At 34.5% G+C, this 26,691-nt stretch overlaps 1 protein-coding gene across 1 annotated transcript in view; it reads left to right on the forward strand.

The window, feature by feature from the left end:
• The window catches only part of LOC113391584 (multidrug resistance protein homolog 49-like), a 67,612-nt gene that overhangs the window by 26,301 nt on the left and 14,620 nt on the right, over window positions 1-26,691 (forward strand). The window contains exons 2-11 of the mRNA XM_026627592.2: window positions 16,970-17,163; window positions 18,428-18,572; window positions 19,089-19,189; window positions 19,957-20,128; window positions 20,994-21,118; window positions 21,716-21,911; window positions 22,732-22,956; window positions 24,191-24,377; window positions 25,261-25,403; window positions 25,993-26,142. Of these exons, the coding sequence (XP_026483377.2) occupies window positions 16,970-17,163; window positions 18,428-18,572; window positions 19,089-19,189; window positions 19,957-20,128; window positions 20,994-21,118; window positions 21,716-21,911; window positions 22,732-22,956; window positions 24,191-24,377; window positions 25,261-25,403; window positions 25,993-26,142 (1,638 nt within the window). The remainder of the gene's footprint in view (window positions 1-16,969; window positions 17,164-18,427; window positions 18,573-19,088; window positions 19,190-19,956; window positions 20,129-20,993; window positions 21,119-21,715; window positions 21,912-22,731; window positions 22,957-24,190; window positions 24,378-25,260; window positions 25,404-25,992; window positions 26,143-26,691) is intronic.

Consider the following 26,691-nt stretch of genomic DNA (forward strand, 5'->3'; position numbering starts at 1 on the left):
TATTATCTCATTTTAGTTTTTCTGTTTATTTAATTATACATCTTTGTGGAATGTGACTTTTTTGTGGAATAACGTTACGGGTTCGTGATTTGACGTGACGCATTAACAGATGTATAAAAGTCAAGAATCAACTATGCCACTTGCTATTAAATGACCCACTGTTGGGCAAAATATTGAGCACGGTGATTTTACAGTGACCTGTTCATAATAGTCCAATCATTTCATAGATTTGAAAATGCAAATAAACCGAGACTGCTGATTTTTGGACACGTATTTCCACGTAGGAAATCGAGGTCGACAATGTCAAGTTAAGCTTTTTTAAGCCCTTCAACATACCCAAAGGCCTTCTCTGTTCATTTGCATTGATCAACCATTTTTTTTTTATATAACGACGACTTTTGTTTTTGTAACGACGACTATAATCTAGAGCAATAAATAAATAGTTCAGTAATTTTCAAAGTCTGATAAATTTATGTTTTTTTATAACAGTTGTTTTTTTTTTTGTGTCGTACAAAGATTCTTCAATCGCGTATCAATTTCCTATAAAGACTTATATAAAACCTCAAGAATCCCACTTCATATTGTTCTGCGTCATAAAAGCAATTAAAAATATGTTTGGAAGAACGCGCTCACGTTAATCTAAAACCGCTTGACAGAGAGTATTTAGTTGAAATAAAATTTGTCTTTAATACATAAATACTGACATTAAAAATTAAAATAAATGTTATTTTCTTATCATATAACAACGAAGTAAGTACACGTTAATTACTTAATATATTTATTGTTACTTCTGAATACTACAACTATACAAGATAGCTTGATCTTTTTGACAGATGTAAATTTTTCTGATCGACATAACTTTGCAATGACGAACATATTATTATCTTAATTTAATGATTTTAAACATTGTAAAAATATTTAAAAAATACATATAATACAAAAGTTTCTAACGATGCAAGCGTTATACGAAAGTTTTAAGACTTTCTATTATATATTATTGCTTCAAAGTAAAATTTAAATAGAAACATTGAAAATAATAGACGCTTGTACAATGTTACATCGGTCGGACGGTAGGGGCGCGAATAACAGGCAGTAACTGCTACAAACATCGATTACAAAAATCCTTATTAAAGATCATTGTTAAGTTACTGTTACGAACGGGGGTACTTTTGATTGGGGTCTCTTTGGCTAGTGGCTGGGGTCTCTTTAGCTGGTAACACTTTTTTTAGAAAAAACTTAGGTTGGAGAGCCCCTTGAGTTCCGGGACCCTGGTGCACTGCACCACCTGGCCCTACGATAGCTAGGCCACTGCACCCCCCATCTTCTCGAAAGGAGTAGATGCCTTAGTCCAGGTGTGGGTTAATGGTCATTAAAATGCTGTTAATTTAATGACTATACTTACTTGAAATCAAAATAATGTACTTCAAATATTACTCTTAGAGATCAATTACAATTAATAAAAATCGGAACCATAAAAATTGCACTCATGGGTACCTTATGGGTGCCAATGGTTGCTTTTATTTAATATAAATGGTACAAAACGGATAGTATTCTAAGCAAAAATAGAAATTACTATATCGGTTCTAAAATGACGGAATTCTGTCTCTACCACAATCAGTCAGTCAGGAGTCAGTCTACCTTGTGAATAAAGAAAAAACATACCCCTTTCTTCATTCTTAATCGGTTAAAATTGAACAAAGCAATTCGTACCAGTCATATTTTTTAATAAACAAATTACACGCCATTATATATATTTTCATTATTATTGTTAAACGTTTCGATGTTTTTCCTTCCTCCATTCAAGCGAGTAATATCACATTATATTATGCAATCATTTGTACATATATATATATATATATGTCGGAGGAGCAGGATGCCGAACAGTTGGGTTCGGGGATTGATCCGACATTTTGGAAGACTAATAATTCATCTCGATTAAGAGCAAATGGGTTTGCAAGCAACCATCGCATTCGAGTCGCTTGTCAAAACATAACGACTCGCGTTGCCATGACACTTACAACTCCATTCGGGGTGACCCGCTCTTAAAAGTAAATCAGCCATCAAACATTATTGCCAAGTATTCATTAATTATCCAAATCAACAATCAAAGTAATCTCGCCCCGTTATATATACATATATATATATATATATACGGTTTTTAACAAATACGGTTTATCCCTTACTTTATATATTACATTTTCATAAACGTTCATATGTAATATATTGTGCATAAACTTCCATCGAGTCGAAATTATTATTTGGAACACACTGAACGCACCCGTAATCGTCAAACATGGCCGCCCGTTGAACTGTCATGTCATTGAATTTTATGGTTATAATCAAATAAAATCAAATCAATTTTATTCAAGCTAACAAATAAGAACACGCCCCCCCCCCCCCATCGCCTCACGCAGGCGAAACCGTCTCCAGAAAATAGCTCATGATGATAACAATAATAATAATGGATTTAAAGATTATAGAACAAAAATCTACGCGTATTTTGAGCATGACATCTTCAGCTGAATTTTTTCAGCCTTTCATGATCAGTGATTGAAATATATTAAAATCCTGAATTTGTCTTTCGGAAATATATCAAAAATTACTCGATAAATATCGTTAGTTAATAAAAACTTCGTCTCGATCATTCTAGACGAGTCCACGCTGGTATTGCGTGATAAATATGGATCTCCTTATAAATTATACCCAATTATTTAATAACTAGCCGGTCACGTGACTCAGCCTGCGTCTATTTTTTACGCGTAACTGCGTAATTTATTTGCCTAAGCATATATATGCCTTATACAGATCTCGCATTTTGCATGTCAATTATTGGTATCCACAAAGCACAAAATAAAGTCGCTTCCTGCTGTCTGTACGCTTAGATCTTTTAAATCACGCAACGGATTTTAATGCTACTTCCAATAACAAGCAGAGTATTTCAAGGGCTAGGTTTATATGTATAATACCGGAGCCTTCACAATGTAAATTCCGACAAGTTAACAATTTTAATGTTATCTATAATACGTATAATAATATTACTGATTAAAAAGTTACTGAAATAATGAGTAAATAAATTATTGACAAACCTCACTGACAGAAAGAAAAGAGTTCACATTAATATGTATAATAATAATTAGAGGCCTCCGTTGTTGAGGCCTCTGGTGCTCCAGGGCCTTCGGACCTTTAAATCCGCTCATATTAATTTATATATACAAAAGAGAAATACCACTCACTGATTAATCACGAAATCTCAGAAACTATAACACATAGGAACTTGAAATTTAGCTGGTAAGTTCCTTACAGGATGTAGACATCCGTTCAGAATGGAAGAAAGAAGAAATTTACGAAACTCCACCCCTAAGGGGGTAAAACAGGGATGGAAGTTTGTATTTTTGAGTTGCTGTGTGTGTGTTGAGTTTTTTGTCTGTTACGCTTTCACGTCTTAAGGATTCAGAAGAACATCATAAAGTTTTGCTAAAACGTTATATACTAAAGTCCATAGTAACAGCTCCCCCCTCGCACGCGCACCGATACTAGTCGTTATGTAAAGGAAAATTATCCTAAAAATAAGTTTTAAAGTTCATCATCTAAATGCTGTTTTAAAACTGGTAACATTATACGTATTAATTGTTGCTATTTAGGGTTCCGTTGTGAAATAAATAAATTTCGTTGTAAATAATGATTATGCCTAACTGATTCCGGTCAAGGCATCCTCGAAGGAGACTAACTCAGACGAACAAATGGGCCACCTGATGGTAAGTGGTCACCACCGCCCATAGACAATGGTGCTGTAATGATAGATCTGGAACATACCCGTCAAAGCGGAAAACAACAATACTGAGTACTGCTGTTTGGCGGTAGAATGCGATGAGGGGGTGCTACCTACCCAGACGGGCTTGCCATCAGTCCAACTATATTTTGTTTACAGCTCAAGTTATAAAAGTTTCAGGACTGAATTCTATTGCATTAAATTTCATTTGCTAAATGCAACGCAGGAAACGAAGCTGCACTTCACGGGTATCGTACAGCTTAGCCGACTAAGCTTAAGCTTGAGCTGTACAAACTGCAGCGTTACTTTTTTATTTATAGCCTCAGGTCATAAAACAAAAGGCTAAGGAACGAGCGATGGATACGTCAAAAGTGCTGTCATTTAAATTATTAATAACCAGCTATCAGTGCCAGCTTCGCACGTGTGCAAGTTATTAATAAAGAAATTGGTATAATATAAATATATTTTATTCTTTTATGCTCCGCAGTAATATAGCTTACTACGAGAGAATATTTTTTTCAGAATCGTATCTTTAATTCCGTAGATGACACCCTACATACGAACAAATGTTACCTCTGTTTATATATCAGTACAAATTGACGTTTTAACAGTAACACGCGTCGCTCAGCCTTAGGAAATTGTAAAGGTACGCTTTATAATGTTCCGCGTGACCCATCTGCCTTTTGTTTTATAAACCGAGATATTAGATATTAATGAATGAATAGCAATTATTTATTGTATTATAATTATGTATCCAACCCTTGAAATGTTGAAAACCGACAACAGTACCCCATTTTAATACGCCTGTCCTTTATGCGTGGTGATATAGAGTACTAGCAGTCGTTCATTGTACGAAACCGATCGTTATTTATTGCTAACAAAAATATAAGATATTCAATCGATTCTTCATACGATTTTTACTGATGGACGGAGTCATTCATGAATGATTTAAGTGTATCGTTCATTCATTGATGTTCATGACACGCCAGTTAAACTACAACTTGGTGTTATCCGATTCCATTAATTCAATTTAACAGCAAAACAAATTCGATACTGTTAATTGTTTCATTAGATATGATAATTAAAAAAACTTTGATGGCAATAAATATTTCGTAATCGATGTTTTTTTTTTAATTTGCGTCCGTAGCGCAAGATTTTAGCGACTAGCGATGTAAAAAGCCGCAAAATTGATCCTGATCACTCGGGCTATTGTCCACACTCCTAACAAAGCTTTAAGCTTAAATGGAGGGGCAAATAGGAATATTAGTAATTCATTATGAGGCGTTGATACTGTTTAAAAAAAATCTACGCATGATTTAAAATAATACCTAAATCATCGTTAAATGACTGTTGAATAACAAGCGAAATAAATTACCACAGATTATAATTGATGTATAAATACATTGCATAAATACTATTAAACACGATTTAATACGGCTCGGTCTTATAAGGAAATATGTGATTTTACACGTGTGGAGGAAAATACGGTGAACCTGCATATTTTAAACCGAGATGTTTGACTAATCACTTCGAAACGATAAAGCAAAGTGCGAGTTTGGTTAAAAACAAGACAAGTGTTCTGTATAATATTTGAATAGTAATATATAATTGGTAAAAAAATATATATATATTTGTATATCGTACCTTAAAATGCACGTTGTGGCCGTCTTAAAGAGTTCGCACACTAAAGTATGAATATATGTTTTTATTATTACACGTGTAAGTGTAATGGTGCTTAATAAATAAATATTTAGTATTATTTACATTAGTTCAATAGTATTTAGAAGAAGAAGAAGAAGAAATAAATATAAACAAACCACAGATAATATTTCATGCGATATGCTCATATCTCTGCTATATTTTATGACTAACATTTCTTGATTGATATATCTTTATTTTTAATACAACAATATTACACTTCATTACATATATTCACTTTCATTTTACTTCTAAAGTTTCCATATCAGCTTCGAAGATATTCTCGCAAAACCAATTATATTCTTAAGTAGTTAAGTATAAGTAATTTAAGTAATAAGTAGTTAAGTGTAACAGTGTTGTATTATAAATAAAGATATATTAATCATAAACTCTTATAGCTTATTTTGTTATTAGCAAGTCATGTGAGATACGTAAATCTAACGTTAGTTTATCTTCTTTCCGACTTCCATTGAAATAGGCTAAAGGTTTTTTTCGTGACTTATATAAAACATTCACAGTTTGCGTTCATACAGCCAAAGGCAACAAACGTCATGTCAAATTTATAAATCAATGACGTATTTGTGACATTTGTTTTTTTTATTGTTTAATGAAACGGTATCGTCGTAAGCAGCCCTTGTTTTTCTATGTTTTGAATCTATGTATCTTTTACTATTGTTAGCAATAAATAACGATCGGTTTCGTACAATGAACGACTGCCAGTACTCTATATCACCACGCATAAAGGACAGGCGTATTAAAATGGGGTACTGTTGTCGGTTTTCAACATTTCAAGGGTTGGATACATAATTATTATACAATAAATAATTGCTATTCGTTCATTAATATCTAATATCTCGGTTTATAAAACAAAAGGCAGATGGGTCACGCGGAACATTATAAAGCGTACCTTTACAATTTCCTAGTGCTGAGCGACGCGTGTTATTGTTAAAACGTCAATTTGTACTGATATATATATAGAGGTAACATTTGTTCGTATGTAGGATGTAATCTACGGAATTAAAGATACGATTCTGAAAAAAATATTCTCTCGTAGAAAGCTATATTATTGCGGAGCATAAAAGAATAAAATATATTTATATTATACCATTTTCTTTATTAATAACTTGCACACGTGCGAAGCTGGGACTGATAGCTGGTTATTAATAATTTAAATGACAGCACTTTTGACGTATCCATCGCTCGTTCCTTAGCCTTTGTTTGATGGCCTGAGGCTATAAATAAAAAAGTAACGCTGCACTTTGTACAGCTTAAGCTTAAGCTTAGTCGGCTAAGCTGAACGATACCCGTGAAGTGCAGCTTCGTTTCCTGCGTTGTTAAATGAAATTTAATGCAATAGAATGCAGTCCTCAAGCTTTTATATCTTGAGCATTAACCCTTAATACTTTGAATTATATTACTATCTTAACAAACAATTAACAGTATCGAATTTGTTTTGCTGTTAAATTGAATAACTGAAATCGGATAACACCAAGTTGTAGTTTAACTGGCGTGTCATGAAAATCAATGAATGAACGATACACTCAAATCATTCATGAATCACTCCGTCCATTGGTATAAAAATATATAATTATCGCGTTCAGACAGACACACGCAGCTAGGGTTTTTTTTTTGTTTATAATGTGCAGTCATTATCGTTGATGTGTCTTTTAGTGATCTTGTAATATTTAATGAAAATTTTATGACTATTATTTACGACGAAGTTTTATCATGGGTTCAACGACGAATAAAACTGGGAAGTGCTTTTAACTGCTCACAACTATAATTTTAATTGATCAATAAAAAAATCATATTTTTTTTCGAAATGTTTATGCTTCCTGCTGTTGGTCCTCATTGCCTCTACAGCGTCACCGGGCAAGGAGTCTTGTGACAATACTCAAACCTGGATGTTGGGAGCCCACTTAAGGGCTTAGAATACGCGCGTCCTCGGCTTAGGATGTCGTCAACGTAGGAATGACGTGTGCATACATGGTCTTACGTCTAGTCGTCGACGAACTATGTAAATAAGTATTATTTTAACTACACTATATATACGCAGTAGCAAGAATCTACAAAGAGCCAAGATGGCCCAGTGATTAGAACGCGTACATCTTAACCGATGATTTCGGGTTCAAATCCAGGCGAGCACCATTGAATTTCATGTGCTTAATTTTTGTTTATAATTCAATTCGTGCTCGGCGGTGAAGGAAAACATCGTGAGGCAACCTGCATGTGTCTAATTTCAACGAAATTCTGCCACATGTGTATCCAACCCGCATTGGAGCAGCCTGGTGGAATATACTCCTAACCTTCTCCTCAAAGGGAGAGGAGGCCTTAGCCCAGCAGTGGGAAATTTACAGGCTGTTAATGTAATGTAAGAATCTTCAGGAGCAGAGTGGTGGAATAAGCTCCAAAATCCTTCGCCTCAATGGGCCTTTGCCCAACAGTGGGAAATTACATGCTGTAACTAACATAACTTTGTATTATATATATTGGAAATCGGTAACTAAAGTTTATTGCAAGTTCATCTCGGTCAAATCTGAATTATCGAATAATAAAATTACGCAGACATTTTTAACTTTGTCGTTTCATAGATTCAAGTCATTTGTAAAAAATACATTGTTAAAGAAGGCATTTTATTCGATACAAGGTTATACAGATGATAAAAAAGCGTGGAGTTAATGCTTGTTGACTTCCAGGCAGGAGACATGACATACTTATATAATTGTATTTAACTAACATGACTGTACTTTTAGATATTGAAAAAGAGTAACTACTGACTTTCTTGCCGTTTCTTCCCGGTAGAATCTACATTCCGAACCGGTGGTAGCTTTACTTTAAATAGTTTGTTAAATGACGATTCAAAAGTGCTTGTAAAAGCCTACTTGAATAAAGTATATTTCGATTTTGATTTTGATTAAAAACCGTTGGTAACTTTACTTAATACAGGATTGTTTTTTTAAATTATATCATAAAAACAATTACGACAAACATATTAGCGTAATTCTATATTGTGTAACAACCAGTCTTTGTTATTGTTTATTACTGTTATGTTGTTGTTATGTTTATTTATATGTAATTTTTACTACGGATCAAGTATGTAGACAGTATTATTAAAACTATTAGCATATATCCAGCCGACCATGACAAACTATTTATATTATACGTGATAGGTCAGTGGGTAAATGAAGAACTTAACCGAGCATCTCGATTTCAAATACGGCAAGATATTCAATATATTCGTAAGCGTAACTTTGTTAGGATTCGATTATCTCATATAAAATTATATCAGCATTGCACACGTGCGAAGCCGAGGCGGGTCGCTAGTATCATATAAAGCAGCATACAATAGAAAGAGATAGAAATAAAGAGAAAGAGAAGGAAAAGGTCGAATGACGCATAACGTTTTTTTCCTTACGTGACAATTTCTGACAGTTAAATTTACTGTAAACCGCGTAAACGAACTTCGTTGGGACGATAGCTGCACATAAAAAATCGGTTATGGTCTCATTTTGAGCTCCAGAAAAGAGCTCCAGCCGTAGATGTGCAGGAAAATAAAGAGGATTCTTGATTGCAATTTACTAAATTGTTACAATTTAAAAACCAGCATATTATAGGCTATAAAAGAAATAAAATGAAAAGACTAAAAAAAAATTAAAGTAAATTGCTATCAATAAGCTCCAATCCTAACTGAACTAATGTTTACTATTTGATATTAAAAATTTCATTCATTAATTCTATAACATTCGTTTACAATGAAACGAAATCAAAACAAAACCTGTCGTATGTTTTGAAATTCCTAACAAATCTTTTGAATAAACGCGAAGTTTCGCGGGCGACCCACTGGTATAAAATAAAGGGACTGTACTCGCAACGCTAAAATAACAAAAACGAACTACAATTGAGCGACCGCCGAATACTTAAACGTCAATTAAATATTCAACGGACTGACTGAATGACTGAATGACATTCGCTGCAGCGCTGAATCTTCATTATACCGTCTAATCAAACCATCAAAACATCCATCGCAAAATCGCTTACAGAGAAGAGTTTTCACACGACCAAAACATTGAAACCGTTGTTTTATAAATTAAATACCTCTTTATCTATATTAATATTATAAATGCGAAAGTATTTTTGTCTGTCTGTTGCTCTTTCAAGGCCAAACTACTGAATCGATATTGATATTAAGCAAGCTTGAACTCCAATGATATTTTCATAACCAAGTTCTCCCGAGTACTCTAAAGTCTTCCGTCAAAAAATACTCAAATTCTACAAGCATTTTTAAAAACATTACTCACAATTTATCCTCCACTTATATAATCATAATGTACAATTAAATGTATTTATTCGAAATCAACGTACGCTTATGAACGCGTTTAAAAAAACCCAAGATCATGTTTCGGGTATTTTTTTTATGATGTAATTTAAAGGGAAGTCGCTTAATACATACTATTTCTATTTTATGTACATAATTATTTACAATTCCATTAAATTTTATTTTATTTAATTATTTCCTCTAAAAAAAGGGCAGAGGTATTGCATCATACAGCCTTGTTATTGTGTCAATAATAAACTGAAAACATCAAATATATTAAGTGTTGCTTATTAAAATAATTGTAATAAATTATTTATAATAAAGTAGTATCTATATTTATTATTATTTATTATTAGTCTTGTATTATCTATGTTTAATGAATAGCAGGACTATAATTTAATGCACAATAATAGGATGAAATGTATAATTAAAAAAGAACAATGCATCATTTTTATCAAATATAAATAAGCATATTTCCAAAACGACTTATATCAAATTAACGTTTTCTTTGATTATTTAAAAATAAATCACGCTATCATTTTTTGTAAGTTCAAGTAAACTTGGCATAGGAAATAATTGTCCAGCGAGGAGTGCTAGGGGGCGAGATCACCGTCGCCCCCTGAGAAGAGCTTCGTCAAGCCACGAAAGCACTGCACGGGAGGGGCCGCGGATGCGTGATATTGACACGATTCCGAAGCCTCTCCAATCCGTGCTGAGGACGACCATCGCAGTGGTTTAGTGGGTAGGAATCCCACATAACCCGGTTTCCCCACCCAGGGATCCTGGTACCATACTGAAGGTGGTCCACTGCGTGAAACAATAAAAAAAGTAAATAATTGTATTGCTCATAATCGTAATTAAAAAAATATTGTAATATTAAAAAAAATGCTTTCTATGTATTTAAGACAACATAGACGTACAATATTAGTAGTATTCTCATTTGCCAGGTTATTTTAAGGCCCTTTAAAAAAGTGCGGGAAGCAATGTAATCGAGTGAGAAGTACCACTTCTTCAGCGTAATTAAAAATAGTTTTTAATGGCGCGAATATAATCAATCACAATAAAATATTAATTACTAACTTGAGAAATGTAATTTCTTCTTTTTTGTTCTACTATAACACTCTGAGTGACAGGGCCGGACCGTAAGTTTAGGGGGCCCTGTTCTAACACTACTTAGACTTGAATTAAATTAATTGAATGGGTTTGATTAATTGCAGGACTCGCAGCGCTGCAAACCATACGACCTGTTTGATTTAATAAAGTTATGGATTCTTTCGCATTATCGTCTATTTTTGACTTTGACTTGACTTAGCTGGGGCCCCTTGAATCCACGGGGCCCTGGGCTGAAGCTCAGAAAGCCATATGGTAGATCCGGCCCTGCTGAGTGAGTGACATTCACAATGTAAGGCGTGAAGTTGTCTATTTCGAGCGAATTGACACTTCATTTTCAGTTATCGTGCAACGTCATCGTGTAGTTATCAAAAAAAACAGTCTCTTATTTACTAATATAGATATATACATTATACAAGAGTATATATATTTAAACCTTGAAAACAATTCGTTGATAATAAGCATCCCTATAATGTAATGAGTATTATATAAATTCCCACGAACTTGACCTCTCGGAACAGTATAATTTCAATTATTTTAACTGTGCCAAGCGGGCACAGACTATAAAAGATTTATTGTTGTAAATTATATGACATTTCAATAAATTGTATACAACAAAACAACCTTGTAGCACGTCCTGACTTCGTCCGGGTAAAATAAGTTTAGTTCACCGTTCAGAGCACCTACCGGGTCCAATCTATACTCTATTCCAACCATAACAGGAAAAAGGGTAAATAAACAATATTTGACAGCAAATTTACGCGCCATCATTGGTCGAGAGCTTGATTAATCTATGATATTCACTATGGATTTGCGAAAAAATGGCGTTTTGAACGTCGACGAAACTGTTATCGTAATTTTTTAATTAAAATTAAAGTGGCAATAAGTGGCTAAGTGCAATAGTGTTGTATTATAAATAAAGATATATTAATCATAAACTCTAAAAGTTTCATAAAGTAAGATTGATATTAACAACTAACGGACGAGAACTATTTGATTGTTTTGATACTTTAATAAAAGGCATGTTTATTAAAGCAATAATAATACGGACCTCAATTGTTTCAATTAATAAATCGCCAAGTACAAAATAATTAAGATAAAATTGTTCCGTAGATCTGGAACGATAAACAATTTAAGAGAATCATATAATTAACAGTTTCATTGTTTTCATTACATAGTATAAAACAAAGACTCTCGTCGCTGTGTATGCGTAGATCTTTAAAATTACACAACGGATTTTGATGTGGTGTTTTATAATAGATAGATTGATTCAAGAGGAAGGTTTATACGTATAATACATGCACAATATAGAAGAGAAACACTGATAATTTTAGAAGTTTCTAATGTGATGTCGTAAATAAACATATTTTCATAAATAAGCTACTATTTCTCATAAAAAGTAACTGATAAAAAATGGTTATTGTGGGTTATCCATAAGAAATAGACAAATAACATCGGGGACTTTTTTGTAGACCTTTTTAAGGTACGAGACATATCAAAATAACCCTATGAGATATATCAAAATAATGTACAGTACAGTATGTACAATACTGTATCTTATAGGCTGTGTGGAAAAATGTGTTTATTTACGACATCACTTCAGAAACCTCTAAAATTATCAGTGTTTCTCTACTATATTGGGCATGTATTATACATTAAAACCTTCCTCTTGAATCATTCTATCTATTAAAAAGTCTGTTTAGGCTACTTTGACGAAAAATATATTCAAAAAAATATTATGTGTAATTAACGTTTAAATAATTAATTATAATGTTTATCATATTCGAATTAATTAAAAAATATATGTATTAATTAATAATAATGTTAATTTCTAAGGTTAACTATACAATTATTTAATTGTTTTAATTTTATCGTAGTAAATGTTATAATATAATTTGCTTGCATGGATTTTCTCGACGGTTAACCTCGGATGAATCTTTAAACAGAAACACTGGTAGTTTCAATTTAATATTCTCGTAGTATTGAAGTGTATTCCATTTGGTGGGTCGTAGTTAATACCATCAACTCCTCTTGTATCATGTTCTGGATATTTACGAAGTGATTTATACTTCTTACATATTTATTTTCGGTGGGACCACCTACCACGAGATGATAATTGCTTATCATTCAGAAATAAATTTAAAAGAAATGCGTGTATTTATAAGCGCTTTTAAAGTTATCATTCTTTGTAGTAAAAGTTTGATAGTTATAAAGTATTTACGCTTGCAACTTAAACGATGTTTATTTAAGCCCAAGCAAGCACCACAGAAATTCCATGTGCACCACTTGACTGTGAAGGAAAGCATCGCGAGGAAACCTGCATGTGTCTAATTAAATTTATTAATTAAAACACCACATGCAAACACTAACACAATTACCTCCAATAACCCTCAAAGGGATGGAAGCTTTAGCACCGCAGTGGGACGTATCTTTGTTGCTTTATTTATGTTAGTTTTTACGTGTTCCGGGCGGCAGCCATATTGAGTTTTAAATAAAAATGTGTCGCTGAACAAATAAACGTATCTATTATTTGAACAGAATTTTAATTTGGTTAATCGAATCGATTATAAACGCATTTATGACGAAGTTCCTTGATAACATCGATAACGGTCATAGAAAATACGTAACGGAGTATGACAAAAAGATTTTTATCCGGCATTACTAGTTACCCAGAGGACTTTCTATGACATAGCTGCGTGTACTATCGAATGCTACCTGATGGTAAATGGTCACTGACTTTGGGTACTAAGATGTTATGTCATTATGCCTGTAGTTACACTGACTCACTCACAATTAAAACCGGAACACAACAATACTGAGTACTGTTGTTTGGCGGTAGAATATCTGATGATCTAAGGTTTATTGATTCTTTCATCGATGGGCTATTTGACTAGTTTTAAAAATCCATTTTATATTATTTAGTAGAGGTTAAGGAACCCATTAAATATTGTTTTTTTTTTAATTCTAGTACATATATTCTGAAAAATATCAAATTAAAAATTAAATATTTAAATAGCGCGCGAAAACGCTACTTTGACAATATGGCCCTGCAATGGGGTCGGTGACGTCCTTTCCTGTGTTGTAATCTGTGGCACATATAATCCACATACAGTAGGCAAACGAGGTTAACCATCACGTGACCTCATCATAAGCCCGACCAATCAGGAGCGTTTTGTGTCACGTGACAAACGTTTAAAAAATGCATTTTTATTTATGGATTTTTGAATAAATTAATTATTATTTTCAACTTTCGTGGATAAATAACCATTTTTAAACTCATAATATATACTGATTACAATAATTGACACTTTATTTTTCGCATTGTCAAACAGCCTATTGGACAAGGCTATATACAATATTTGAAGTTCACAATTTGTGTAAACACTTTTATGTTATTTTTTTTTTTTATATTTGAAGTTCACAATATGTGTAAACACGTTTATATTCTTTGCCACGTGTAAAATTCGTTACGGTGCGATTCGACGCGACGCGTTAGTTGCGATGCGTAGACACATGTACGTTTCCTCGCGATGTTTCCTTCGTCGAGCACGGGATGAATTATAAACACAAATTAAGCACACGAAATGTGTTTTTTTCACTGTATAGTCTATATATATAGAAACGAAATGTCGCTCACTGATTAATCACGAATCTCAGAAACTATAACAAACAAAAAAAAATAAAAACAAACATGAAATTTGGCAGGTAGATTCCTTATAGGGCGTAGGCATCCGCTAAGAATGGAACGGTTGTAGTTATTAAAGGTTTCAGATATTCCTCTTTGCTCACTACTACACAAAGAGTATTGAGGGGGTTTTATAACTGATTGGCGGTGCATCACGATGGCTAACTTCAACGCTGTACAAGAATAATTAACACGAATTAAGCACATGAAATTTCAGTGCTTATCCTGTTTGAATAAACTTTTTAGAAACATGAAATCGAAAACAGTATTACACTTGCTGTTTGTCAAAAAATCTATCACCGGTTCGGAAATAAACATCTCGGACCTGAGAAATAGGGGGTTTTCTTTTTCATTTAAAATTTAACAATTATAAATTAGAATAACACTTTTTTATTGGGTCGACGTCCTTTTACGCGACTTACAGTAGAATGGACTGGTAGAAATCGTCACGTATATATCATAGCCTATTCCAATCGAAGTAGGAATAAAGATAAACAAACCTTAGATTTACGTGTTTCATGCGATTTGCAAATAACTCAGCTATATTGTGCACTACTAAGAGTTTGTGATTAATATATCTTTATTTATAATGCAACACTATTACACTTAACTACTTATATCCAGTTTAATTTTACATCCGATAACAGTTTCGTTGACGTTCAAAACGCCATTCATTCGTGATATTTTTATAGTGAATATTATAAATTAATCGAGCTCTCGAACAATGACATCGCGTCAATTTGTTGTAATCGAGCTCTCGACCAATGACATCGCGTCAATTTGTTGTAATCGAGCTCTCGACCAATGACATCGCGTCAATTTGCTGTCAAATATGGTTTATTTGGCTTTTCTCCTTTTATGGTTGGAAGAGTATACTTAAAAAAAATACAGTCGAATTGAGAACCTCCTCCTTTTTAGAAGTCGGTTAAAAAGCGTTACGTTCCAGGCGAAACCTTTTCCTCTTTCTTATTTAAACTTTTTTTTTGTAATTTTTTTTTTAATTCACACGGGATCTTTTAATAAACATTTTCTCATTGTCCTTTAACTATTATCGAACATTGTATATAATTTAATTATTTCTTATTTAATATTTGATTTGAAATATCCCATATGCCATCCTTTCAAACCCGAGGTAAGTAATCATTTTAATATTCATTACTTAAATATAGTTTAGCACGAAAACAACTATACAATCACAATTTCTGCGTACATTTCTAATCGCTATTTATCGCCCGTGGAAATGATGATGAAACTTCAAGCCTCATTATTCAAACGGCGCTTATTTTGTTATCACTAAAATAATATTGTCTTTTTTATTAAAAACTAATTGCCACTGCATGCTGATTATTACTACAGACATCTCCACCAGCCCCCTCTCTAGCATAGCTTTCTGGGGTACTGTCAAATATCATATATACTAACCAAAGGCAAACATATTTAGACAAAGACAATTTGAGTACAGTTTTCGTTAAAACGTTTTTTTCTTTACTTTGGCTGTATATATTATTTAAAACTAACTTTTATCAAAATTCTATTTAAACGTCCCTCACATTAATTCCCGTAATATGAGCCATTTCTTTTGTACCAGATTATATAAAACGTAACCAGGTAGGAATTCCATCATATTGAGATTATCATTGTTATACAACACCATCAGTATTAAAGTAAAAGATTTAGACATATGTCACGATGGTCGCCCTCAATTCAATCGAAAAATAAAGAGTTTTATTTGTGCCCAATTCTAATCATATGGTTTATCTTATTGGTTTTATTATTTATTTGTTATATAATAGTTTAAAAATGTATTATATTTCTTATTTTTAATGATTATGCTTATGTTTAATTCATATTTTCAATAATTACATTGTGTAATATGATAATGCATGGTGAGACTAACTGTAGAATTATTGACTTGATAATTTTGAAATGTAATTTTTGTTTTTTTTTATTTTAGATGTGATGTTGTATCTACTGTTGGTTGTCCTAATGAAAATAAAATAAAAATAAATCAAGACATCACTAATTTATTTATTTATTTTAAAGAAAATTAAAATCTAACTATTGTGTATCTAACAATAATATTTAGTATTGTTGTGTTCCGGTTGGAAGGGGAAGTGAGCCATGATGAGTTTACAGGCACAAGGGTACCATCTTACATAGTTCCCGTTTGGTGACGCATTGGCGATGTAAGAAATGGTTAATATTTCTTACAGAGTCAATGCCTATGGAAGATGGTACCACCATGGCACTTACCACCATGTGGCCCATTTCTACGTCCACCTACCAATATCATAATATATACATATATTAAAATCGTAACTGATTTCTGAATATAGAAGTTTTGTTTATTAAGAAATATAAACATATTAAAGTATTATTTGTCTTGTTTCAGTGGCGATATTCAACATGGGGGGAAGTCACGGCCACGGTAATAGGAGCTCTTCTTGGAGGAGTTTGTTCTGGTGGTCTGGTGGCAGCTGTGTTGATATACGGGGAGCTCACGGCGCTTTTCATACAACGTCACAATGCCGAAGAACCGCCAGCCAAGGATCTTATACTACATATGTTTGGTGGTGGGCAGAGGCTGTAAGTATGGCTACATTACAGTTTTACATTTACATTTACAGCCTGTAAATTTCTCACTGCTGGGCTAAGGCCTCTCTCTTGGAGGAGAAGGTTTGGAGCATATTCCACCACGTTGCTCCAATGCGGCTTGTTGGAATACACATGTGGCAGAATTTCATTGAAATTAAACACATGCAGATTTCCTCACACTGTTCTCCTTCACCGCCGAGCACGAGATGAATTATAAACACGAATTAAGCACATGAAAAATCATTGGTGCTTGCCTGGGTTTGAACCCAAAATCATCGGTTAAGATGCACGCGTTCTAACCACTGGGCCATCACAAGTATGCCTAATAAGCTTTAATAAATTTTTTAGTCCTGTGGGGCTATTACGGTTATAGCGTAGCAACTGTTGCTATCAGATATTTGTTGCGGATTGATTAATGTTGCAGTCGATAAATCAGTATTATGGAGTATTACGCTACTGCATAGGTCCATAATACTGATTTATATTTTATTGATTTGATATCAATCCGCAACAAATATTTGATCGCAACAGTTGCTGTGCTCCAACCGTAACAGCCCCACTGATGCAAAAATGCCAACCATGTTTTGCTATTTGCCAAATCATGAGGAAAAGTTAATAACACCCAGTTTTCGACTTAGCAAAGTTAATACATAATTCCTGGCGTACGGTATTCGTTGCTATAATAAAATACCACAGTTATTTTTAACTTTGATTATAAAAAAAAAAACTCATATCAAAAAACATTTATTAAATAAGGCATGTTACTGAAGACAAGATTATATTAATAATTAAAAAAAAGAGTGGGATTATTTGATGATTTTTAGGCCGGATTTTGTTTTTTATGGCATCGGTTGGCGGACGAGAATATGAGCCACCTGTTGGTAAGTGATCACCACCGCCCATAGACAATGGCGTTGTAAGAAATATTAACCATTACTTACATCGCCAAGCGCCACCATTGGGAACTAAGATGTTATGTCCCGTGTGCCTGTAGTTACTCTGGCTCACTCATCCTTCAAACCGGAACACATTAATACTGAGTACTGTTTTTTGGCGGTATAATATCCGATGAGTGGATGATACCAACCCAGACGGACTGGCACAAAGCCATACCACCAAGAAATAATAGGATATATAAGAAATTGTACTTAATATTTTATATAATTGTAGTTACGTAATCCTTCATGCAGCCATTTCTCAATGTTTTCATTATGTCGAATGAGTTACTAACGCAATTATATTATGTTTATTTCAGAGACGACGGTAACAGGACCCTGCATATGGACGCCCTTGTGGATGACTCAGTAGCCTTCGCCCTCGCCAGTGTCGCGATCATGATGTGCCAGTTGTTAGCAGCAGCTAGTGCCGTCACACTTGCTAACTGGGCTGCTTCTAGAATGGTAAGTAAAACTGATTTGTGTGTTATACAAGTAATCTTGTTCCTTTTAAAATACCCCCAATTCAAATTTAGTTATGACCTTGAACCTTACTTGGTATAGTTTTGTAGCCCGCCTGGGTAAGTATGTACTCATCAGATATTCTACCGCCAAACAGCAACCGTTCGTATTGTTGAGTTCTGTTTTGAGTGAGTCAGCGTTAGTACAGGCACAAGGGCCATAACATTTTAGATCCCAAAATTGAAGGTACTTAAATAAGGATTAATGCTGTATTGCTTAAAATCGCTTCTTACATAAGCCATTAATTCTCGTAAAAAGTAAATGTTAAAAAATGGTTATTGTTAGCTATCCTTAAAAGATAGCATATACCATCGCGTATTTTGGTTACGTTGGTTTCGATGTACCAATGTTACGTCAACCAAACTTTTATACAAAGTAAGACTGTTTGGCGGTTGAATAAATGTGTGGTACCAAACAATGCTCTCTCACAGATAATTAATAAAACAATTTATTTTCTAGATAACTAGATTAAGATGGAAACTGTTACGGTCTGTGCTTAGTCAAGAAACAGCATTCTTCGATACAAACACGACGATGAACTTCGCAACGGCGCTCACAGAGTAAGTGTTTAACACTGATCTTTAACTTTATATCATATAATTGACCCTTGGTGGTAGGTATTTGTGATACTTGGGTAGCAATCGGATATTCTACCGCCAAACAGCAGGTTCCAGTATTGTTGTGTTCCGGTTTGATTGCGTGAGTGAGCCAGTGTAACTACAGACATAACGTCTTAGTCCCAAATGTTAGTGGTGCGTTGGTGATTTAAGGAAAGGTTAATATTTCTTACAGCGCCATTGTCTATCGGCGATGGTGACTGCTTACCATCAGATGGCCCATTTGCACATAAAAAAATATAGCAGGGAGTCTGTACGTTAATTCAGAAATCACAGGAATTTCGGATTTAAAAATGAAACTTTCGTTATCATGGGCCACCCCGTCAGTGATAACCGAATTGTTAAACCATTCCTTTACATCGCCGATGGGACACTAACCTAGGTAACCAAGCTGTAACGTCCCTTGCACTCGTAGTTACACTGGCTCACTCAGTCTTCAAATCGGAAAAAATACCAAGTATATGTTTGGTGGTAACTAACCAGGTACCCAAAGCCTTATAACCAAGTACGAAAATCACGCAAAACAAGAAGCTATGTTTGCGTGATAGCTTTTCTTCGTGATTTTCTTTCTGGTTCTTATCAGATCTGATGTTTTATTTTCGAACCAGAAATAGATTTTTGATATTCAACACGACATTTAGTAAATAATTGAATTTAAATGCAGTGAAAACGTTGTATGGTTTAATTTAAAATTAATCTTCTGTCAACAGAGATGTAGACAAATTAAAAATGGGCGTCGGTGAGCACGTGTCTATGGCTGCGTATCTGGCTGGCAGTGTTATCATGGCTTCTACCGTGGCATTGGTTCATGGGTGGCAACTTACACTAGCAGGTTTGGCAGTAGTACCAGTCGCATTGTTCGTCGCCGCCACAGTTGCTAAGGTAAATTAATTTGTGGATTTTAGTAAACATATCAGAGTCGGGTTTAAAGGTCTGTAAGCTATGGGACAGCAAAGGAGTGGATATAGAGCCCTATAGCAACAGAGGCGTGGAGACCTAAAAATTATATTATAAATTAATTTGAATATTTTAATTTCAATCAGTGAGCTATAATTATTTAATTACTTTTAAAACAGTAATTAGTAACATAATTTGACTATGTTTTGATATTTGTTAACTCGTCGGAATCTCTGTTGTGGGGGGAGGTCCCAGGTCGGTTGCCCGGGTTGCCCGCCTCTAAATCCGGCCCAGAAACATATTCTAAAACATAACACCGCCTGTCCTTGCTTAAAACACATCATATACACATCACATACATCATTTATTACAAAAAATACGAACATATCACAAAACAGTTCGTCTGTATAAACTCGATACGGTTTTCACCAATCAACGGAGTGATTTAGGAGCAAGGTTCAGGTGTATAACTAATTAAAGGGTTTAGTGTAAATATGGCTGAAATTTGACGATAATGTCGGAAAAAATCACGCCGTTCGGTATGCGCCGCCAATAGAGTGTGTATTATGGTTATGTTGTGTATATTAATGTTTTATGAAGTTTTAACCGTGCGAAGCTGGAGTTGTACAAAGATTAATGTACAAGTGATTCCTCCCTCCCTATGACAACGGCGTCCTAAGCCGAGGACCGACCTCACAATAGGAACCGCTAGGGCACGCGTACTCTGAGCCCTTTAGTTGATCCAGGCTTGAGGATTTTAACTCGCACTGAGTGACATTGTGTAGGCCATTAGGGCCAGCAACACAGCCCGAAAAAAATACAGTAATTAGTAATATCATTCGTCTTTTAGAATCAAACTCGCTGCTCTTCAGAAGAAGTTGTGGCATATGGAACAGCAGGACGGATAGTTGAGCAAGCTCTTTCCGCCATAAGGACTGTCAGAGCGTACTCTGGAGAACACGTGGAAGTTACAAAGTAAGTACGTCATGACGTCATGAGAGCGGTCAAGGGATGTCAGCACAGGGGCACTCTCTATTCCCAAACTCTTATAATCCGATGGAATGCCAATTTCGAGCCAGCTACTCATTAATCTAGACCAACGGTTTTACAAACTTCCAGAGGAACACACTCCCAGTGTACACACTTCCAACTTATAGACTCCGGGTTGCTACTGAGAATATTTCGACACAATAAACTAATAACTATTTATCAGCCCGGCCTGGGCTTTGAGCCTCAGGAGGAGCCTTTGAGGATCGGTGTATCTGGAGATTTGTTTAGTCACTTTTTGAAATCAAAGTCGAAGTCAATAATCTTTATTCGATATAGAAGTGTTACATATGCTTATTGATAGTCAGTAATCTACCACCGGTTCGGGATATTAACATCTCGAACTTGAGAAGAACCGGCGAAAGAAACTCAGTGTGTGTGTGTGTTTTTTTATAGGTTATTTTTACAATAATTGTTTTCATAGAATAGACAAACGAGCCAGTCAAATTAGAAAATAATTTTATCAGACCATAAATAATATGATGATGAAATATAATATAAATATTTGTTTATATTTAAATCTAGATACTCAGAAGCTTTGAACGGTGCAAATTCAGCGGCTCGCAAGCGCTGCGCGTGGTCCGGCGCCGGCGCTGGCTTGGGCTGGCTGTTGACTTACACCTTAAACGCTGTTGTGTTCGCTTACGGTGCCAGCCTTTGCGTGCATGACATGCCATTAGACGTCGATGACAGGACGTACCATCCCGGAGTCCTAGTGACGGTAATTATGAATACGAGACTTCAATTCACTTAAATACCTTTATTCATTCTAAAACTTACGAATTATTTAGTGGCAGGGATATAAAAACTACTGTTACACTTTAACGGCCAAAATGACTTCCAAAGACGGACCATTTTTTATGCCTGATCAGATGACCAGACCCTAAAACGCGACCAAAGTCGCGGGCGACAGCTATACAATATAATGGATTTTTATTTTTATTTTATAATGCAAAATAAACACATCGTACATATATTGTCATATAATCATATCAACATATATTGTCTATGTATTATATACAAAACCTTCCTCTCGGATCACTCTATCTATTAAAAAAACCGCATCAAAATCCGTTGCGTAGTTTTAAAGATTTAAGCGTACAAAGGGTCATAGGGACAGAGAAAGCGACTTTGTTGTATACTATGTAAAGATACAACACTGTTACATAACCACTTATATCCGCTTTAAATTTCCTTTCAAAATTCCGGTAACAGTTTTGTCGTCGTTCAAACCAATTATATCGCGTCAATTTACTGTCAAATGTTTTTTATTTGGGTTTTCTCTGATTGGAATAGAGTGTACGTTGTTTAACGCCGTTTAGTCAAACAAATATTCTCTTTCTGTCTTTATTGAATTGACATGCGACAGAAGAAGACACAACATTGTGTTACGTATCACCTTCAAAACATAAGTGAAGTTATAAATGCATAATAATAACAAAACAATTATCAACAATTTTGTCTCAAATTGATCAAAACGATAAAAAATTCAAATTGACCAACGATGACATAACATTATCTATTTATTTGTGTTTCTTTAGGTCTTATTCTGCACATTCATGGCTGCTCAAAATATTGCGATGTGTAATCCACATTTGGAAACATTTTCCACGGCGAGAGGAGCGGCGAAATCGCTGTTCAAATTATTGGAGCGACAGTCGAATATTAATGCCCTAAAGGACACGGGCACCAAACCGGAGAGGTTTAAGGGAGACATTATCTTCGAGAACTTGTATTTTAATTATCCATCAAGATCCGATGTAAAGGTAAACTATGAATACTATAATTATTATCTTTATGAAGGACTTAAATAAGTACGTAATACACGACTGGAAATGGTTTCGATTAATTGCAATTCATTACATTTATTTATAATATTTAACAAAATTAACAATATAAGTGCCTCTTAACCGATGATTGTGGGTTCAAACCCAAACAAAACTGACTTTTCAATTGCTTTATTTGAATATGTGAAAAAATCGCGAGGAAGGTTGTGTCTATATTTCAACTAAAGCCTGTTGGTGGTTGAACCCCCACTGGAACTGCATGGTGAATAAGTTCAAATCCTCCTCAAAGGAGAGAGGGCCTTAGAATAATTATAATTACGGGAGATTACTTTTCTTTACACAAAATTTAATCGGAAATAAATTTTGAGCAATAACCAATAGCGAGACTTGAAATTATTCTGCACCAGAATAATTGAACCAGTATAACTACAGGCACAAGGGACATAACATCTTAAGTATCAATTAGCTAGTCTGCCACCCAAATTGAACTTTTAAAAAAATCTTCGAAAGATTACTGGCTAAGTAAAATTTTTCCGATATTTCTTTTAAAATGGATGCATGTTCAACGATTTTTTAAAGGGTTTTTAGGTGAATCTCAATTAATTATTTTTCTTATTATTGCATAATGTTGTATCACCCATAATAAAGTTCAGCCATATTGTTTTAAATTATCCTCTTGCCTCATAACCTACTTAAATTCGTACCTAGCACACTTTGTAATATGATATTAATCATTACATTTCCATACCAAGTATTTCCATGACGTCAACCGCAGGGTATCGAGTTTATAAAGTATTTATTCGCTAATTACAATATATTATTACGTAACGTCAGTAAACCCTCTATAGTTTTATGCAAAGCCGCCTGGGTCACTCAGCCACCATGCATTCACCGCCATAAAACGATAATTATCTCTATATTTAAATGGACTTACATTTTCTTTTACAAAACTTATTTTAGCAAACATTGTCTCAGAGATCGCAAGCGAAAAAATCGATTTTTGAACAATTTGTTCATTATTTTTTCTTGTTTACTTTTATGTTCACAGATAAATAAATAAGAAAAACTTAGTAATTTTACTTCGTATTTATTCATTCGTTTCGTTTAATTATTAATTTCAATTCAATAAGAATCAATTCCGATATTTCACATCACATCGACTCACGATGGCAACATATTACTCAAATGTTAAATTTTAATTATTAATACTCAGGTTCTACGTGGACTTTCTCTGAAAGTTAAAGCGGGCGAAACGGTCGCGCTCGTTGGCGGATCCGGATGTGGAAAATCGACTTTGTTGCAATTACTACAGCGTGCTTATGAACCGGACAGCGGTTGCATATCCGTTGACGGGCAGAAGCTGAACACATTACACTTACACCACTACCGACGAAGCATTGGTACGTGAACAATTTCAAAGATACTTTTATCGGCACATCTATCGCTGTTCCAGTCCTATGTATCCTCGGAGTTCAAGCTTGCTTCGTATAAAGTTTCATCAAATTCGGTTCACTGGCTTAGCAGTTAAAGCATAACAATGTGAAAGACAGATAAACAGAGTTACTTTTGCATTTATAATATTGGTATGTATTCCCGAAAAACAGTGTTTTGAATGTCGCGATAACAACTTCGGAAGTAAAATTAAATTTGATATAAGTAGTTAAGTGGATTATTACTGTGTTATAAATCAAAGGCTTAATCCACAGCTTGGATTGCGTAATATGGCAGAGCTGTGTATTATATTTACTTTTGTTTACTAATACTTATTGTAGTATAGTGTCACAACCAAGGGTTAGCAACCTTACGGCATAAGGATTGGTTAACATTTCTCACACCGCCAATGTCTATGGGAGGTGATCTCTAACCATAGTGGTCTTCTTACCAATTTGCCAAAATCAAAATATACTTTATTCAACTATGCTTTTACAAGCACTTTTGAATTGTCATTTAACAAACTATTTTAAGTAAAGCTACCACCGGTTCGGAATGTAGTTTCTAACGAGAAGAACCGGCAAGCAACTCAGTAGTTGCTCTTTTTCAACATCTAAAAATACATTCATGTTAGTAAATACAATTATATATGTATGTTATGTCTCCTGCCTGGAAGTCAACAAGCATTAACTCCACGCTTTTTTATCATCAATATAATCTTATATCGAATAATATGCCTTCTTTACCAATGTATTTTTTACAAATGACTTGAATCTATAAAACTATGAAAGAAGAATTGTTGAATTTGTAGACAAGAAAAATTGTTTTTAATTAATTCTAATGTGTTTACAGGTGTCGTTGGTCAAGAACCGGTGCTCTTTAGCGGAACCATCAGAGAGAATATAATGTTGGGAGTTGAAGATGCAAGCGAGGAGAGCATGATCGAGGCCGCCAAAACTGCACAGGCGCATAACTTCATAGTGAAACTGGCAAATGTAAGTCAGACCCAAATCAATGTTATAGATAATAAAAAAAGTATTTGTGCAGTCGCGTAAGAGGATCCTCCACGCAAATAATGAATTATTATAAAATAGTAATCAAAACAGTCGGGATAATTTTAAGATAAGGTGTAAAGTTGTCTGTTTCAAACGACTTAACAATTAATTGGCATTTAGCGAGCAACTTCATCGTGTAGTTTCCACGTCATCCTGTGCGCGCCCATTATAAAAACAGACTCGTAATTTTTTCCTAACGCGCCATATGACAGGGAGAGGCGATGTAGCCCAATGGTCAGAACGCGTGCATCTTGACCAATGATTGCGGGTTAAAAACCAGGCAAGCACCCCAGAATTTTCACGTGGTAAATTTTTGTTTATAATTCATCTCGTGCTCGGCGAAGGAAAACATCGCGAGGAAACCTGCATGTGTCTAATTTCAACGAAATTCTGCCACATGTGTATTCCACCAACTCGCATTGGAGCAGCGTGGTGAAATATGTTCCAAACCTTCTCCTGAAAGGGAGAGGAGGCCTTAGCCCAGCAGTGGGACATTTACAGACTGCTAATGTAATGTAATGTCCAACAGGGTTATGACACGATACTCGGCGAAAAAGGAGCTCAGCTCTCTGGGGGTCAGAAGCAGCGGGTGGCGATAGCTCGAGCATTATTAAGGAAACCTGCCTTGCTTTTACTCGACGAACCGACCTCGGCCTTGGATCCAACTGCTGAACGACAGGTGAGCTTTAGATAATTAGAAAATATACCTTAACTAAGTAAAACCAACGCTTTATTGCTCCCAATTAGTAATCATATATTCACACTACCATTGATCACTTTGATAGAATCAGTGATAGTCATTGTACGAACAAAACACGTAATGATAATCTTACAACGCCAAATTTTCGACTCCGCTGAGTCAATCAAATCAAAATATACTTTATTCAAGTAGGCTTTTACAAGCACTTTTGAATCGTCATTTAACAAACTATTTAAAGTAAAGCTACCACCGGTTCGGAATGTAGATTCTACCGAGAAGAACCGGCAAGAAATTCAGTAGTTACTCTTTATCAATATCTAAAAGTACAGTCATGTTAGTTAAAATTATATTATATATATATGTCATGTCTCCTGCCTGGAAGTCAACAAGCATTAACTCCACGCTTTTTTATCATCTATGTAATCTTGTATCGAATAATATGCCTTATTTACCAATGTATTTTTTACAAATGATTTGAATTTATGAAACGGCAAAGTTAAAAATGTCTAAATAAATCTTACTTGGGGC

This window comes from Vanessa tameamea, chromosome 30 (assembly GCF_037043105.1).
Source record: "Vanessa tameamea isolate UH-Manoa-2023 chromosome 30, ilVanTame1 primary haplotype, whole genome shotgun sequence".
NCBI classification, from domain to species: Eukaryota; Metazoa; Arthropoda; class Insecta; order Lepidoptera; family Nymphalidae; genus Vanessa; species Vanessa tameamea.